This window comes from Heterodontus francisci, chromosome 8 (assembly GCF_036365525.1).
Source record: "Heterodontus francisci isolate sHetFra1 chromosome 8, sHetFra1.hap1, whole genome shotgun sequence".
Taxonomy (NCBI): domain Eukaryota; kingdom Metazoa; phylum Chordata; class Chondrichthyes; order Heterodontiformes; family Heterodontidae; genus Heterodontus; species Heterodontus francisci.
Genome location: NC_090378.1, coordinates 19312358 through 19332290, shown reverse-complemented (window position 1 = coordinate 19332290; position 19933 = coordinate 19312358). Strand labels below are relative to the sequence as shown.

General features: G+C 41.6%; 1 protein-coding gene across 1 annotated transcript in view; it reads right to left on the bottom strand.

The window, feature by feature from the left end:
• Positions 1-19933, bottom strand: part of LOC137372676 (serine/threonine-protein kinase N2-like) — a 127418-nt gene that overhangs the window by 38296 nt on the left and 69189 nt on the right. The window contains 4 exon segments of the mRNA XM_068036719.1: positions 2638-2851; positions 2939-3087; positions 6703-6832; positions 11945-12090. Of these exon segments, the coding sequence (XP_067892820.1) occupies positions 2638-2851; positions 2939-3087; positions 6703-6832; positions 11945-12090 (639 nt within the window).

The window sequence follows — 19933 nt, the reverse complement described above, 5'->3', positions numbered from 1 at the left end:
GGGTGATGTGTGGCTTGCAGAGCTCATGTCAGTTCCTATGCAGCAGAAAGCCTTTGCCTGATGAGCCACTTCCGTACATCCCTAGCTCACTGCTAGCCCTGCGTGCAGGGCCTGGGTGCCATTTGCCCTCCCATGCGTCTTTCATGTTGGAGGTCTTCAGTGTCCTCATAGTCAGAGGAGGAATCCTGTTGACGTCTCTCATCATGCCAGGCCTGGCCCCTATTGGGTGCGTAGTTGTGCAGAGCAGCAAAGAAAGGAGCTGGCCTTTTTGGCCCTTAGTACAGGGCATCACCCTATCCATCCAGGCATTGGAAGCACTCTTTCAGCATGCCGATCTCCTCCTCAATGGTTGCTCTTGCAGCTCAGTGGCTGGTGTTGTATCTCTCTTCAGCAGTGGTGGGGTCTCTCACTGGTGTCGGGAGCCATGTCTGCAAAGGATAGCCCTCATCTCCAAGAAGTCACCCCTCCATCTGAGCCAGTTAAGTGACTGGCGCAGATCCCAAGTGTCATCACAGCTGCCTGAGAAGCGGTCACAGATTTGCATGAAGCATCTGCGGTGATCACATACCAGCTTCAACTAAATTGAAAGGATTCCTTTAATGGTGACGTCTGCAGGTGGTAGCCTGGCGGGAGGCCTGATGGCCACAAGATTGCAGTCTATGAACATTACAACCTGTGGTTCTCCGGCAATGGTCCCGGAACCGTTGGCCCTCTGGGTCTGGCTGAGACAGTCTGTCCTGAAGCGGACATACTCACTGGCCCTCCAGTGCAGGGTATCGGTGACCTCCCTGATGCAGCAGTGCACTGCTGACTGTGTGACCCCACAAAGGTCTCTGGTGGGCCACTGAAAAGCTGCCTAGGCATCAAGTTTGAGAACCACTGCTACTATGAGGAACAAAGGCATAGGATGTCCACCAGAGCCCATGGGCTGCAGGTCACCTTTGAGCAGGGCATAGACATGTGTCACCACCTTCTCTACATGCGCAATCGCCTCTGACACTGGTGCACGGACATCTGATGGCATGTCATGTGGGGTCTGTAGATGCACGGCAATCGCAATGGCGAACTCCCCTTGGGGGCTGCTGCTTACGACCGGGGGCCTCTACTTGGATCACACCTGCCTGTTGATATTGCCTCTGGCGCATATAGATCCTCAACAGCAGAGGATCACACAATGTAGGATGAGCCATACCTATTTCCATGTGATAAATAAAGTTGAACCCTTCATGTATTCAAAAGATCCTAACAGGGCAGGGATTGGTGTTGACTGGTACATCAGCTGCTTTCAGGAATCAACTATGTGGTGTGCCATGGCATTGTCCATCTTGGCCAACACTGAGTGGCAGACCATGACCACATCAAGATCCTACCAGCTGAATCGATTGCCCCTACCATCCACATAACCTTAATGCTCCGACCCTTTCTAGCACCCTCCCCAGGGTGACTAGAGTGCTATTGCTCCTTCACAAACACAAATAAACACACAGCATACACTGTTTACCAAGAGAAGGTACACATGCCTGCAGAGCTTTCCCTCCAGTAATCCCAGACCTCCTCCCTCCTAGTATGCAGAGTGAGACCCCAAATATCCCCCTCCCTTGCAGTATGCAGAGACACACCCTGGTGTATCCCCCCTCCCTTCCAGTCTGCAGAGTGGGAGCCGTGTAATCCCCCCCACCTCCCTTCAAGAATGCAGAGTGAGACCCCTGAAAAGGAACTTACCTTCTGCCGCGAAACCTTCTGCCTCTGAGGACCGGCCGGCTTTTCAAATCGTGAACGGGACAGCACGTGACAGGCGCCCGTTCAGCGAAAAATCCAGAGGTGTCCATGGAGAGGCTGTGGGCTGCATAATCTGCAGTGTTAAGTACCGTTTAACATATTGCCGCCATGCGGTGGGGCCCATCTCGACATTGTGGGTCGAGGCAGGCCTCTCCCCACAGAATTTTACCTGCCCCGCACTGCGATCCACGGCATTGAGGTGCTGGTAAAATTCAGCCCACTGATTCTATAACCAATTTAATTACATACTTGAGCAACTTGTTCAACTAAAAAATACATTTTATTGGTTTTAGCTTCCTGTAAGCTGCTAGCTTACACAAGACAGGTGACAATCATGCCTTTGCATCCTGGCTTTGCATACTTCTCAAAGCTCAAATTTTATTGGTCAATATGGCAGGTTTACTTTGTGATATGCAAATCAAAAGCATAATACAAACGCAAACCATTTGGTTGCCTCATGAACCACAAAAATATAGTGAGGTTCTTCCACAGACTCTTCTATTGTTGGATATATTCTACCCAGTTTCCACCCCACCAATTTTCTCTAAACTGTTGTTCCAGTCTGACCATGCACCTAATTCATCCAAAAGGATATGATCACAGGATACTTCCAATGCTGGATTTAGATGCCCCCATACTAGAGGAGACTAACAATGCTGAAGATCCACAGCACACCACAGAACCATGCACCTTTCACAAGGGGAGTTCTATCTTAAAAGTGAACCATATGATCTCATTACTAAGGAATTGAGTTTCTCTATATACATGAACTGGTGATTATAATTAGCACCAGTCCCCTGCAAAACAACCATACTCTTAAAATCATTTTTATGGTGGAAAGATATTTAAAATACACACCTGTTAACGCAGCAGGTTTGGATAGTGTGCTGTACTGATTCTGTGGATAAATCACACTGTGACGTGGACTGAGGGCTGGTGATGAAACCATTGACAATTCGTCTTTGATAATACTGCTCTTTGGGTGGTTTTTTGGAAGCTCGCTCAATCTTTGCTCCAACGAGTATTTCAAAAGATCCAACTTCTGACTTGATTCATTAAATCTTGCTTGTGCCTTGTTGAGAAAGGGAAGAAAATTACTTAACTAATCGTACTGAAAATCTGCAGTAATAAAGATGTAATATATAGATTTTTAAATTACCTCTGAAAGTGCTTTCTTGTCAGGAACCTTTCCAGACCCAAGAAGTCGCATAACATTTTTTGCTCCTTCTGCCACTGCATATTCTATTCTGAAGTGATGCCTGAGCTCTTCAACCCTAAGTTCCAAAGGGCTTATCCCAGGTTTTGTTGCTTAAATAAAAACAATTTTAACCATAGATGCAAGCCGTTACTCTACAACTACAATAGGGCAAGAAGGAGTCAGTTATTAAGTCATACAATATGGCAAAATGACAGACACTCTCACAATTAGAAAAGATACAAGTTGAATTCTACTTCAACTGAAAAGTTTTATTGCAAAAGCTAATATTTTGGACTTAGGCCCCACAACACTAAGCTCTTAATTTCATGACAAATGAATGCTTTAAAAAGGAAGTGGATTACTATGTCATTAAAAATAAGATGGAACTTATAAACATATCTTCAATGGAACACCCATGCTGGGGTATCTGCCTATGGATACTACTGCCCTCCAGTACCTCACCTAGTTGGCCATTCATATGCAAGCCTGAATAGTGAACTGGCTACTTGACCAAAGAAAGCAACACAGCCTAGTCCAATCTTGGCCTCACCAGCTAGTCCACTTCTCCCTGGCCCAGGAGTGCAGCATTCCCACTGCCCCTACAGCTGAGACCAGAGACTAAACTTGAGGCCTTCTATATCATAGAAACATAGAAAATAGGAGGAGTAGTAGGCCATTCAGCCCTTCGAGCCTGCTCTGCCATTCATTATGATTATGGCTGATCATCCAACTCAGTAATCTGTTCCTGCTTTCCCCCATATCATTTGATCCCTTTCGCCCCAAAAGCTACATATAACTCCTTTTTGGAAACATACAATGTTTTGGCCTCAACTACTTTCTGTGGTAGCAAATTCCACAGGCTCACCACTCTCTGGGTGAAGAAATTTCGCCTCATCTCAGTCCTGAAAGATTTACCCAGTGTCCTTAGACTATGACCCCTGGTTCTGGACTCCCCTACCATCGAGAACATCCTTCCTGCATCTACCCTGTCAAGTCCTGTTAGAATTTTATAGGTTTCTATGAGATCCCCCCTCATTCTTCTGAACTCCAGCGAATATAATCCTAACCGACTCAATCTCTCCTCATACACCAGTCCCGCCATCCTAGGAATCAGTCTGGTAAACCTTCGCTGCACTCCCTCTATGGCAAGAACATCCTTCCTCAGATAAGGAGACCAAAACTGCACACAATATTCCAGGTGTGGCCTCACCAAGGCCCTGCATAATTGCAGCAAGACATCCTTCTCCTGTACTCAAATCCTCTTGCTATGAAGCCAACATACCATTTGCCTTTTTTACCACCTGTTGCACCTGCATGCTTACCTTCAGTGACTGGTGTACGAGAACACCCAGGTCTCATTGCATATTCCCCTCTCTGTTTATAGCCGTTCAGATAATAATCGGACTTCCTGTTTTTGCTACCAAAGTGGATAACCTCACATTTATCCACATTAAACTGCATCTGCCATATTCATCCGGCTCAGCACAATAAATTTACCCACTATACCATCCAGCAACTTAAAATTTACAAGCTGATCAGGAAAAAGCTTCAATTTTGTTTAAAGTTTTATCAATGTTTAGTCATCTCAATCAGGACTTTAATAGATTGGAGTTCATGGCAGTGTCAATTAGACATGATTGTTGAATGGAGAATTTTTCACTGCCCAAATACTTTTTTAAAAAAAAGTTCATCAGCATAGCCAGTAGGCATTTTAAATGCTGTTTGCATCATGGTCACAGTCATTATGGCACAGAAGGAGGCAGTTCAGCCCACTGAATCCATGCTGGCTCTCTGTAGAGGAATCAGTCCCATTCCCCTGCTCACCCCCGTAGTCCTGCAAATTAATTCCCTTCAAGCGCCTACCCAATTTCCTTCTGAAATCATTGATAGGACGTCATTTATATGACTTCAATACTTGACAGCCAGAACATGAAGAGAACCCAGGTTTTCATCTTACAAATTAATCCGTTTGATTTCATAAAGAACACTACTACACTCTAAAATGACAGCGACAGATTAGTATTTAAGTGAGTCTATGCTGTCTCCCAATATTTGTTATTAGTCTTCGTCGGCCTCCTTGTGTCGAGAGACATTGGGTAAGTGCCTGGAGGTGGTTAGTAATAATCTGCAATTCGACAGAGGCAAAGACAGTTGCATGTAGAATGTCAGAAGCAGATGGAATGGATCCTGGACTGTCATAAGTCATGGGCAGCAGCAATGCAAAAGTTGATTTGGTTCTGGGTAAGGTTCCAGCATTCTGACTAATAGACACGTACATAACCCAAGAGAGAGGAAGGAAAGATTACAACAAATGTAATTAAATAGTGTTGCTGCATCACTCTGTTTGGATGCTTACAAATTGGACACTTTATCTGGGTTGTTCTGAATGAAAGATCATTTGCTTGAAAATGCATAAGAAAAATAGATTATAATCAGATATAAATGCAATGTGGGGTGGGGGGGGGGGGGAAAAAAGAGGAGAAAGAGGCCATATGCATTGTGTTACAAACTTCAATGAGGACAACACCAAGCATTTGTAACCCCTTAAGGGTTGCCTACTCAAAACTAGATGGGCAAAAGGACCCGGGTGTTAAAGTGCATGAATTATTTAAGATCCATGACCAGTTCTGTGGGGCTACTATAAAAGCAAAGTGTTCAGATGTGTTGCCTGGATGATGAAATACAAACAAGAAATACTAATCTGTTCCTGTATAAGGCCTTGATCAGGCCTCATCCAAAGTATTTTGTTCAGTTTCAGCCCTCTCACATGGTGGGTAATGTAGAATATAGTGACTATAGAAAAGATTCAAGAGAGCCACTAGATTGACATCTAGTTTAAGGGCCCTCATGCTAACAATAACAGGAACTTATTACTCTGGAAAAGCAGGTTGAGAAGCTTTGATTGAAGTCTTTAAATAGTGAAAGAATTAGATTCAAATTAATCTGGATAGGCTATTCAAGGTAGATGGATTAGGGACAACCTGGGAACATCACAAGCATAGAATTAGTTTAGATGTTAGGAAATGCTTCTTTTTACAGAGACACAGACCTCAGGAGCAAAATGGTGGCTGTGCAGCAGGCGTCGTCTTGCTGCAAGCACTCAAAACAGGAGCCGGAGGAGTTCCAGAGTGTGGCCAATGTAACTGCTCCCTCCAGTCACTGTGGTCACCTGGAACTTGTTTAAACACCTGAGAAGAATTTAAGATTTTTTTTTTTCTAAATTGATCCAAGGCCTTCTGCATCTCTTGGGAAATTGCATTCTTGATGGGGTTGGGAAGTAGTGCAGAGGGAGGAAAGAGGTGGCAGATTGGGGTGATGGTGTGTAGAAGTCACACTATGACACTATATATACAAGTTCAATGGACCAGCTGGTCTTTTCATGTCCTTTGTTTTACATAGAATCTGAGCTAATTGGATGCACCTACCTAGGTTGACATTCATAATTAGATCAAAACCCTGGTGACAACATGTGTGTTTTTGGGAGACATATGAATAGAACGTCATTACAAGGGACAGATTATACAAATCTATATTAGAGGGAACAGACAACTGTTAGAGATTTTGGTATATAACCATGTAACTGGGGCTAATCTTCACATCATAATTTACTCAATACTAGTTCACATCAATATTACTACATTTTCATAACTTCTGCCTATAGGGTTACAAGCCTACTCCAAGAATGGTGCAAAAGAACCCTATGGTAGACTAATTATAGGTCTTACCTATTCCATCTGAATTTTCAAAGGCTGTTTCACTAGTCTGTGTCGACTTAAGAACTTGCATCCTTATAACTTCTATTTTTGTCTTACTATCTTGAAGCATTTGTTGAGCTGCAGCTAACAGTTTTCGATCCTGAACATTAAAAAAGAAAAGTGCTTAGTCTAAAATTCAAAACATTACAGGGAATATCTTTATACAGCACATGCAAAGTATGACTGACTTAGGACAAATGAACTGACATCTGGTGAAGTACATTTAGCTTTCCTTCTGCATGTACAAAATCACCAATTGGACTTCATAAATGTAAAAAACAGAACGTGCTTAGAGAAATAAGGATGCAATATATGTGTTTTATACAAAAAACATTTTCACACTTATTTTGTCTCATGCCTACATCACAGTAACTACCCTTCAAAATAATTAATTGCATTGGACATTTTGAACATATAAAGTGCTATAGAAATGGAAACTGTCATTTTTGCTTCCACACATCATACTGTAGCTTTCTAACACTACTGTTCAATGTCTTATCTATAGTCCAACAAGAACTGAATGTTGGGGAGGAGGGGGTGCGGTCCAGAATTGAAAATGTCATACTAAATTCTCCTTGCTCTCTTCTTTGCCCCTCCCAATACAAGAGCATTCCACAAAACTCCACATCAAAGAGAAAAAGAAAACATTTCAATTTCTGGAATCTGAAATTTCAACAGATAATGCTAGAAATATACAAGTCAGCAGTTGAAAAATACTGGTATGCTCTCCACCAGAAACATTAACCTGTGTTTTTCTCTTTTCAGATGCACAGACCTGTGGGTTTTCACTTTTACTGACTTACAACCTGCAAAAACTTGCATAAAATCTGTATAACACCAAAACAAACAGCAACCTTTATGATTACATTCTTTTTATTCTACATTATGCAAAAACAACATTGATTTTAATTTGAAGTAGACGTTCTAAAGTCTAAATGTCTGTGCTTCTCAGTCAGTCAGTGCCTGAACTAGTAAATTTATCTGTGGTACTCAAAAGGTTAAGGCAGTCAAGATCAGATAAAAATTGAAAGAAAATTCTCAACAGCAGCAGTTTATCTCTCTTTTGATGTTACATGCAAGGCAGTTAGCTGCAGAAACCAGACTGCTTTCAGTGAGTGCCCAGATCATGAACTCAACTTTACTTAGTAGTTTCTGCCCATCAGTGAATAACAAGACATAATGTGTGCTATTACTGAACTATTAAGAGTTAGATTCACCCAAGGTTTGGTATAGAAAACCAAACAAGTCGTCTGGTTTGGTGAATACTTTGTCTAGTCAGGCAGAAATTTAAACCTAACGCCACAAAGAGACTGGTAATGCCTTTCAATGGAAAAAAGCAGGTGATGTATAATGCTTCGGCACTGCGATTTCAACAGTACAGCTGTAGTCTGGAATCTGCCTTGTCCTTATGCCAAACAAAATATGCAACAGAATTTAGCACAAACAGAATATGACCAGCTTCTCAGATGGCTTAGTGAACAAATTTGGTGTGTTACTGAACCACATGAACCAGAAGGTATTAGGTTCGATCCCAGTTCAGTTGGGGCACTTCAATAGGCTTCAGTGCCCTCAAGTTGAGAGGGAAATTCAGGGCTTCTGTTTCTGACTTCAATTTAGCAAACCTTATTAGAAATGTTTGAGACACTCTCTCAGGCAAGGATAAAACGGAGGTCATATTACTTTCCATGATCAAATAGTCTGCACTGTGTGCGAGCTTACTTAGTGACTTAAAGGACAGCGACTTGGTTGAGGTTCTGGAGATTCCAGTTAGGAATCGGAAGCTGGGAGAGGGAGAATATGTACCTTTAAGATACAAGAGAATATACTGAATGCCATGATTTTTACATCCAATTTGAAAAAGAGAAGAGTGGGTCTAAGACTAGTATTTTAAACTTAAATAAGGGCAACTATGTAGGCATGAAAGCTAAACTAGCTGAAGTTAACTGGGTTACTAGTCTAGGAGATAAATCAACAGAGAAGCAGTGGCAGACATTTAAGGGGATATTTCAGAATACCCAGAATAAGTATATTCCTACTATAAAGAAAAATTCTAAGGAGAGGACCCACCATGCGTGGTTAATTAAAGAAGTTAAGGAAAGCATCAAACTTAAGGAAAAAGCATGTAATTGAGCAACGATGAGTGGCAGGTCAGATGATTATATTCTGACCAAAAAATGGCAGAAAATAACTAAAAGGTTGATTAGGAGAAAGAAATTAAGAGTGAGAGGAAGCTAGCTAGAAATGTAAAAATGGATAGCAAGAGTTTCTACAGGTATTTAAAAAGGAAAAGTAAAGTGAGTGTTGATCCTCGAGAGTGAGAATGAGGAGTTAACAGTAGATAAAGAAATGGCAGATGCAATGAACAAATATTTTGCTATGTCTTCACTATAGGATACAAAAAAAAAATCCAGTAATAGCTACAAATCAGTAAGTGGAAGGAAGAGAGGAATTTGGCAAAATTACAATCACCAGGGAAGCAGTACTGAGTAAACTGATGGAGCTGCAGGCTGACAAGTCCTCAGGTCCTGATAGACTTCATCCTAGGGTCTTAAAAATAGTGGCTAATGAGGTAGTAGATGCGTTGGTGTTAATTTTTCAAAATTTGCTAGATTCTGGGAAGGTTCCATCAGATTGGAAAGTAGCAAACATAACCCCTCTATTCAAGAGGGGAGGCGGGGGTGACAGAAAACAGGTAACTATATGCCAGTTAGCTTGACATCTGTCATGAGGAAGGTGTTAGAATCGATTACGGAGATTATAGCTGGGCACTTAGAAAAACTCAAGGTAATCGGGAATAGTCAGCACGGTTTTGTGAAAGGGAAATCACATTTAACAATTTACTGAAGTTTTTTTGAAGGAGTAACATGCGCTGTGGATAAAGGGGAGCCTGTTGATGTACTGTACTTGGATTTCCAGATGGGATTTGACAAAGTGCCACATAAAAGGTTATTGCGCAAAGTAGCAGCTCATGGTGTTGGGGTAACATATTAGCATGGATAGAAGATTGGCTGCCTGGCAGAAAACAGAGGATGCATAAATCCTCTATTCTAGGTGGCAGGATATGACGAGTGGAGTCCCACAGGGGTCTGTGTTGGGGCCTCAACTTTTTACAACTTACATCAATGACTTAGATGAGGGGAGCGATTGCATGGTAGCTAAATTTGCAGATAACAGAAAGATCAGTAGGAAAGTATGTTGTGAAGAGGACATGAGTTTGCAGACCGATATAGATAGGTTGAGTGAGTGGGCAAAAATCTGGCAGATGGAGTATAATGTGGGAAAATGTCAAGTTGTTCACTTTGGCAAGAAGAATAAAAAAGCAGAGTATTACTTAAACAGAGAACAAGTGCAGAATTCCAGGGTGAAGCAGGATCTAGGTGTTCGAGTACGAGTCACAAAAAGTTAGTATGCAGGTACAGCAAGTAATAAAGGCATCTAATGGCATGTTATCCTTTATTACGAGGAACTCAAAATAAAAGTAAGGATGTTATGCTTCAGTTATACAGAGCATTGGTGAGGCCATATCTCGAATACTGTATGCAGTTTTGGTCTCTTTATTTAAGGAAGGATGTAAATGCGTAGGAGGCGGTTCAGAGGAGGTTTACTAGATTGATACCTGGAATGAGTGGGCTGTCTTATGAGGAAAGGTTAGACAGACTGGGCTTGTTTTCACTGGAGTTTGGAAGAGTGAGGGGAGACTTGATTGAAGTATAAGTTCCTGAATGGTCTTGACAAGGTGGATGTGGAGAGGATGTTTCCTCTTGTGGAGGTGTCCAGAACTAGGGGACACGGTTTTAAAATTAGGGATCTCCCTTTTAGGACAGACAGGAGGAGAAATCTTTTCTCAGAGGGTTCTGCGACTTTGGAACACTCTGCCTCGGAAGGTGGCAGAGGCAGGGTCATTGCATAATTTTAAGGTGGAGAGAGATAGATTCTTGTTGGGTAAGGGAATCAAAGGTTATCAGGGGTAGATGGGAGTGTGGAAGTTGAAACACAAACAAATCAGCCATGATCTTATTGAATGACGGAGCAGGCTTGAAGGGCTGAATGGTCTACTTCTGCTAAATTGTATGTTTGTATGTCAAGCATATAACTAAAAACCCCAAAGACCTGGTGTTTTTGATTTTGGTAAACCACAGCTCCTTTAAGTATATTGTACCACAAGTTATGTAGTACTGAGGTATATTTTAAAATATTAAATCATATTTGGCAAGAGCAAAGAATACACATCAAGAATGCTTGCAAGCCACTTAGATGAGCTCCAGAGAACTCCCAGTGACTGGGGGAACTAAGCCCCATAAATCAGCAGAGGATATCTTAAGGGACAGAATGAAGGTGCGGCGAAAATATTGGAATCAAAAGAAAAAGACAAGAATTAAAATCCAAAAGAATCTTCCCTATATAACAGATATAGTTACTGTTGTAACTGCACATATCAGTTTATATTTCTTGGTGATTTTATATGATCAAGGTATCAGTACAGGGAGCAAAACACTTTCCATTCTAGCATCAGGTCAGCACCAAATACTCAGAGGCATAGTAATGATCACTTTACCCTGCTCCAACAATGCACCTTAGTTCCAACTACCCAAGAACACACTGTACCGCATAAATGTTTTCCCCAGCCCATCTCATGCCAGCAATAATTTTGCACTAGACTTGTGCCCACTAAGGCCTCAACTGAGAAGTCAAACTCTTTCTAATATGACCCTTAAGAGCCGGTAGAGGAGATATTAATCCCTGTCTAGTTTAAGAACAGTACTGCACTAAGACTCATACTAGCACCATTCACAATGGGATTTGTGCAGCTGACTGCTACCTGAAAATAAACTTGCTGGGATCTACCAAGGTTGGCAAGAGCTGGTAAAAATGCTCTTAGGAGAATTCCAACAAATTTACTTTGGGATTGCAACTGCATGATCCATGTGTTAAAAGACAGCGCTACTTGCACAGATATTGCCCAACATTAAAAAAAAAAAATTTAAATCACAGAATGCAGTAGAAGCTGACATTAGCCTAACAGAATACTCACATTCTCTAATTATTTGGTTGAAAGGCTAGCATCAAGCTTAACTCCTGCTGGAAAAGTTGAAAACAAATAGATGTACTAGCATGCAAAAAGTAAAAATAGTTGAGTTTGAATAGATTTTGTTTGCATATGGATGGTTCCATATGTACAATGCTCCAGGTACGTTGAAGCACATTAACCCACCTTTGAAGATCCATTCGAGTACATCTGAATCATATTCTCAGCTCCCAACTTCACTTTCAGCTCAATGTCCAATTGTCTCTTCAAGGCAGCAATGCGGCTATTATTTGTAGACTCGGGGTTAGGAGTATCTGGGGTTCGCGGACAATCTGAAATCATAAAGGACTTGTGTATGGAATTCCATAAATGATGCTGGGTATCAAAATAGTAACGGTGTGTTGTAATTTAAAAAAAAAAAGAATTGTCACATTGCCTGCTCCTGGTGTGATACTCTAACGGAATCTGTTTTGCTAGATTTATATTTCTCACCTAACCAACACAACAATATAACGCCACTTTCATCAAGCCCTGAAAAAAAGAGGGAATAGAAGCTCAATTGCTCTCCAGGTGTCCGACAAGAACGATTTCCATCCCAAACGTTTTGAATAATTTAAACTTGGTGATGGAGTTCAATGATCCTCACTGGACCTGCCTACTTCAGTGCAAACCACTACAGAAAGAGTCCAGATATCAAATCAAGATAAAAGCAAAATTCTACAGATGCTGGAAATCTGAAATATAACAAAGTGCTGGAAATACTCAGCAGGTCGGGCAGCATCTGTGTAGAGAGAAACAGAGTTCATGTTTCATGTCTGTGATGAAAGGTTACAGACCTGAAACATTAACTGTGTTTCTCTCTCCACAGATGCTGTCAGACCTGCTGAGTATTTCCAGCACTTTGTTTTTATATCAAATCAAGATGCTTGGGGAAGATCTATATCTGTTGTGGTCAGAGATTCTACCCATGCAGATACTTATATATAGCCGACTAGCTCAACAATACAAATCCAGCGAGCACAACTCAAACGATGGGCATTCAAGAAACAGCTCTAAGCCTCTTGCACTCACTGTCTCAGGAAAGATATTTGCTACCCTACATTAGCAGAACAGAAAGAGCAAACTGAAAGCAATGACTTTAGAGGACCTAGCCACCAACAACACATACCAGGCTCTACTTCCATCTCCAAGCACCCTGATCTTTATTTCTAATTCACAAAGTTAGCTTGCTTCCTTCCTTGGAATTTCTCAGTTTATAGATAGAAATAGCAACTGATAGAGAAGCAAAGTTCATGTTCAGTGACTGAAAAGGACATCCTACAGCTCAGCTCTGAAAAAAAATCAAACCTTGGTAAAGGAAAAGGTCAGACGAAATAAAGAAATACAAACAGAATCTACATAATATGACATCTTTTGGGAGACATATCAAATGGTCAATAGTGATCATGTAACTGCTTTCACATTGCTTCCTAATAATCTCACGACGGCTAATTAGATTGTGATCAACAAGATTGTTGCATAGCTGACATTTAACCACTGCGAGTAAAGGCAGGCAAGGAAAGGGGGCAGGGATTCAGTTGTTCAGTTTATGCAGTAATGGCTTACTGGTCCTTTCTAACCACTGTTGCTGTAGACAATGTCCATTGATTTTCAGCACTATAATTTGTCTGTGAAACATCAGTCATTGGTCTGTGGTAACTGCTGCTCACTAGTCCCTGGCAACCACAATATCCCCAATAACCACATGATCGGAACAAGTAAAATTACAGAGCGGCTTCAACTCTTTCTTGGGCTACACAACAAAACGTGGTCTTCAAAATGTATTAACAGGGTGATAAATAGAATAAAAATTGCAAACAGAAGGTTCAACATTTTCTACATATAAAAGCAGATGGTCCACAACTATTTATATTGTGCCTTTAATGTAACAAAACAACCCAAGACACTTCACAGAGGCATTATAAAACAAAATATATGACATCAAGCTATGCAAGATGATAATAGGGAGGATGACCAAAAGCTTGGTCAAAGAGGTAGGTTTTAAGGAGTGTCTTAAGGGAGGAAAGAGAGGGTTATGAAAGTGCCTCTGTGTTTTGTTAAATATATTTTGAGGATTCATTTTTGAGAGAGTGAAGAAATGTTAATCTTTGGCATTTTCAAAAGGGGATCATGCAAAGACCACTTGACTTTGAAAAGCAGTCCCTGGAAATATATATATTTTTTTTAAAAAGGGGCATTGAGAAGTCTGAAGGAAAACCAGCCTTTCTGGGAAACCACCTGACTTCCAGCTCAATAAACAGAGAACTTTTGACACCTGGAGAAGATGTTTACAAAGAAGTGTCAGGTCAAGATTGATGTCGGTTTCACTTTTGAATTGTTTTGAGTTGGGGTTGAACTGTATAAAAAGGGAGAGAACTTCCAAGTAGAGAAGACTACAACCCAGCTCAGCTTTCCAGTACCACTCTAAAAGACCAGAGAAGTCCACTGTGTCAACTCATCTCGGAGGAAAAACCTGCTAAATTAATTCTCAACTCAGCCTGAAAAGAACTGTTCTTAAAAAAAAGTGACCTGTCTACATGTACTCCGGCCAGATTGTATGCTAGTTTTGTATCTCATCTGCTGTTTCTTCAAGAATGATTAAGTATTCAGCCCATGTATTTTTTTGTCTGTAATAGAGCTCTGAAAATAAAAATCCCTTTATTCTTCCGGTTAACCGGTGTGGGTGCGAGTGTGTGAGTGTAAGGGGCTAAGGTAAAAAGGGAACATTAATATTTCAATGTGTGTTTATGCTTTGATTCATTTCTGATTAAGACTGGTTTTATAATAAACTGATAACTTTGTTGTTTATTAAAGAAACCTAGTTGGTGTCTTTTATTCTGGGATACCGTAGCAGTAAGTGGAAAAAAATTTAAATATATGTTGTGACCAATGGAGAAGTGGAACTAGAACAAACAGTGCACTCCTTCTGCCTCGGTCGCAATAAGAGGGAGAGACTTAAGGAGGGAATTCCAGAGTTTAGGACCTAGGCAGCTGAAGGCAAACTCTCCTCCTCGTTGACCCGTCTGCAGCCTTTGACACAGTTGATTTCTCAATCCTCCATTGGCTCCACCAATGGTGGAGCGATTAAAATTGGAGATGCTCTCAAGAGGCCAAAATTAGTTCAGCACAGATATTGGAGGGTTATAGGGCTGGAGGAGATTACAGAGATAGAGAGGGGCTAGGCCATGGATGGATTTGAAAAGGATGAAAATTTTAAAATCAAGACGTTGTTTAACCGGGAGCCAATGTAGGTCAGCGAGCACAGGGGTGATGGGTGAACAGAATTTGGCAAGAGATAGGAACACGGACCGCAGAGTTTTGGATGACCTCAAGTTTACAGATGGTAGAATATGGGAGGCCCGCCAAAAGTGCACTAGAATAGTCAAGTTTTGAGGTGACAAAGGCATGAATGAGGGTTTCAGCAGATCAACGGAGGCAGGGGTGGAGTCAGGTGATGTTGTGGAGCTGGAACTAAGCAGTCTTTGTGATGACACAGATATGTGGTCGAAAGCTCATCTTGGGGTCAAATATGTTTTCAGATAATGCTGCCAAGGGGCAGCATGTAGATGAGAAATAGGAAGGGGCCGAGGACAGGTCCTTGAAGGTTCAAGAATGAGAAGAGAAGCCATTGATGGCGATTCTCTGGCAATGATTAAGTAGATAAGAATGGAACCAGGCAAGTGCAGTCCCACCCAGCTGAACAACAGTGAAGAGGTGTGGGAGGGGGATTGCAGGAGGAGGATTGAGAAATCAACTGTGTCAAAGGCTGCAGACGGGTCAACGAGGAGGAGAGTTTGCCTTTGTCACAGTCACATAGATGTTACTTGTGGCTTTGACAAGAGCCGTTTCTGTACTGTGGCAGGGACAGAAATCCAATTTGGGGGGGGGGGGGGGCGGAAAAAGAGAGTCAATCATGGAGTGGGGAGACGGGTTCAAATTCCACCATGGCAGCTGGAGACCGAGCGGCCAAGGTTTGTTTTTTTTGAGGAAAGGGGCGATGATGGCAAATTTGAAAAAGGGAGCGCATGACAGAGCCTGAGGAGACGGAACCATTAAGGTCAGCTACCAGGAGAACTGGGAAGGGAAGTTGAGTAATCAGTAGTTTAGAGAAAATAGAGTCAATAGAGCAGCAGATGGGTCGCATGGATAAGATGAACTTGGAGAGGACACGAGGGAAACAGGCGAGAAACTAGCGAACGATGCAAGTTCAGGGCTAGGGCAGAGGGAGCCTGAGAGAAAGTTCAGCCCAGTGGGCTAGGGGAAGGGAGGGATGTGGCAGAGGTAACTGATCAGATCTCAATCTTAATGACAAAGACATTCATGAGTGTTATAGCATAGTGTAATTAAATATACACAAGTGTAATTTATATATACATAAATAGGTAGATGTTAGACATCGGAAAATAGGAACAGGAGTAGAACATTGAGCCATCCAAGTTTGGTCCAGAGATGTCAGTCACACAACAATCTATTCAATTTAGATCTGTACCTCAGCTCCATTTGTGTTATGCCTTGTTACCCTTACACAAAACAAATCTATCTCGATCTTAAGCGTTTCAACTGCCCCAGCATCCATAGCCTTGTCAGGAAGAGTTTTAGACTTCCACTGCTCTGTGAAAATATGAGATTTCCGATTTCACACCTGAATTGCCTAGCTCTAATTTTAAGCTCATGCCCCATCATTCTGGATTCCCCCATCAGAGCAAACTGTTTTTCCTTTATCTCCCTTATTGAACCCCTTTATCATTTTAAACGCCACAATTAGGCCCCCTCAACCTTCTAAATTCAAGTGAATATCATGCTAACATAACTTGTCCTCAATTTGCCCTTTAAGCCTCAGCAATGATTTGGTAAATCAGCACTGTACCTCTTCCAAAGCCAATATATCTTTCCTGAGATCTGGTACCCAAAACAGATGCAGTACTGCAGATGTGATCTGACTAAAGCCAATTTAACTGAAGTGTCCATTCTTCACTTTCGTATTCCAAATTCTTTGCGATAAAGGCCTACATTCCATTAGCCTTTTTGATTATTTTGTAGATTTTAGTGATTTATACACATGGACACCCAAATCTCTCTGCTCCTCCTTCCGCCATTAATATTCCAATTTGTCTTTCTTGGATCCAAGTGGATAACCTCACACTTCCCCATACTGAAGTCCATCTGCCATAGTTTTGTCCACTTGCTAATTCTATCTATGCCCTTTTGTAACTTCCTGTGCCTCCTTAGTGTCATCTGCAAACCTGAATAATACAACTTTCTGTTCTTTGATCCAAGTCATTAATAAATAAGGTGAAAATCTGAGGCTACAGCACAGGTCCTGGAGAACACCATTCATCACATGCTGCCAGAATGTGTTCCTTTTAATAACAATGTCATTTCCATATGGTCTATTACATCGCAACTCTCTTGAGGGGTCCACAATCCCCTTCATCACCACCTTTCTCATATGAAAATATGTGCCCTCATCTTTAATATTGCTTGTAAGCTTTTATTGAACATTACTTTTTGCTTTGTTTATAGTTCTCAAAATCGATTAGATTTCTATTTTTCCCATACATTCCTTCAAGCCGCTTAAGTTAAATCGACAGTCCCTTTCCTCATTTGTTGCCTTTTAGAGGTATGAACTGGTTTTGCATTGTACCTAATATTTATTTCAGTGCATCCATTTGTAGGTTTACCCATTAACAGATAAATCCAGTTTACTGTGGTCGATTCATTTCACATCCCATCAACATTTCCCCTTATTAATTTTATAACCTTGGTTTGAGATTTTACCTTTCAAATCGAATACCAACTTCAGCCATATGACAGTCACTATTAGCAAGATATTTCCTTACCATCAGACTGTTTACAATTCTGGTTCGTTGCTCATCACTAAGTCTAGCATGGGCTGTTTCCTTGTTGGTTCTAAAACACTGTTCTAGAAATTGCCCCAGATGCATTCCAGCAAATGCAAAACTTTTACTAGTTGAATCATTTTACTTCTCCCGGTCTGAGAAAATTAAAATCTCTCATTGTAACCATTCTTTTTACAGGTTTCCCTGATTTCATAGTCATAACGGCACAGGAGGCCATTCAGCCCATCAAGTCCGTGCCGGCTTTCTATCGAGCAATCCAGTCAGTCCCATTGCCCCACTCTTACCCTGTAGCCCTGCAAATGCCGATACAATTTCCTTTTGAAATTATTGATCATCGCTGCTTCCACCACCCTCATGGGCAGCAAGTTCCAGGTTATTACCTCTCACTTCACTGCATAAAAAAGTTGTCCCTCACATCCCTCCTGCATTTATTGCCCAAAATCATAAATCTGTGTCCCTTGGTTCTTGTATGGGAACAGTTTTTCTTTGTCGACCTTATCTAAACCAGTCATATACCTCTATCAGATATCAAAGTCCTTTGTTACATGGAGACTACCACCAGCTTCTCCAACCTAGCCTTGTTGCTACAATCCCTCATCTATGGAACCATTCTGGTAAATCTCCACTTCACCCTCTCAAGGTCCTTCATATCCTTCCTACAATGTGGTGACCAGAACAGGATGCAATACTCTAGTTGGGGCCTAACCAGAGCTTTATAAATGTTCAGCATAACTCCCTGCTTTTGTACTCAATATCTCTTATTTATGAAGCTCAAGATCCCATATGTTGTACTAGTGTTACAACCAGGTGAGAAAGGTGTCTAGGGGAACCTTTTCAGCCTTCACCTGGTCTTATTGTAAGAGTTTATGTTTTAAACACTGTTTCGAGCTCCCCCTTGGTGAATCCTTGTTCATCACTTTTTAATTATAAAAGCAAAGAAATGAGCAATAACAGGCTTTCTTAGGTTTAAAAGAAAAGTGAAATTTATTAAAACTTGAACGCTAATTCGGTTGACGCCTACGGATACACGCTGCACCCCACGCTAGCATGCACAAGCAATATGCACGCGCAAATAGAGACAGAAAAGGGAAGAAAAAAATGAGAGGGGTTTGAGGCAATATCAGAAGAGTTTCTTGTTACTGTGCTTCGAGCTCACTGTAGTCCTTTTGTAGGTAGTCTTGCTTTTTGTTGGGGCCCGGTATTCATCTTAAAACCTTGTTCACTGTAGGAGACTTTCCCTCTTGGGGTTCATGTGTCTTCAATGGTTTCCAAAGCTGGGTGAGAGCGAGATGACAGCAGACAGGAGAGAGGTCTTTTCAGTCCAGGAGCAAACAGCTTTCTGAGTTTTAAAACTCAGTGGCAAGTTTAAATTCAAAATACTCCAACCACCAGTTAGACATGTGACTAAACTGGTCTGACCAGGTCTTGTGTATTGGGGAAGCAGGGACTGGATCCTTTGCTCCAACACTTTCTGCTAGTGTGCAAAAAAGGTCTTTCTGGTGAGGAGCCTGGCAATTCTTTGTGATAGGCCCACTTTTCTTCCCAGCAGCAATTTTAAGTTTTAATGTTGATGTGGCAAAATAATGTGCACCTCATTCTTGGCAGGTGGGAGCCTTCATGACACTAGCTACTTTCTCAATATGTCCTGCCACTTTCAAAGATCTATGCACATGAACCCCCCCAGGTCCTTTGAGCCCTGCACTCTCTTTAGAACTTGCATGTATGTAGACAACTCCTACCCGGAGTCTTACGGCCTTCATCGTTCCAAAACTCGACATACAGCGTTTCTACTGCTTGATCATCCTTATGGAAATCCCTTCTTTCTACTGATGTAATTGTCTTTCATCAATAGGGCTATTCACCTGTCTCCTTCAGTTTCCCTGATCCTATAGCTCTGAACATTTAGATCTCAAATCATGTCCAGCTTGGTGTCTCTTTTGTTGCGTCACTACAGGTTCCCTCATCACTGCTCCACACAGGCTCTGGCTCAAGAGTTGAAGACTTTTAGATCGTCAGGACTGCATGGCTCTCGTAGTAGAGGGCATTCTAGGAGATGCTTCATTGTTCAACTGTGGAGGCATCCCACAGTTGACAGAATTCATTTGGCTGTATCCCCACTTCTGCAAATGGGCTTTGCAGCAGCCAACAGTCCTAGTAACTAACAAGATTCCGAAGCTGTGGCGATGAGCAAGAATAATGGCAATTCTGAGGCCAGTAGAAGTCCCAGCTAGCCTTAAGAACTTCATGCCAATCTCCTTGCTATGCTAGAATCTGG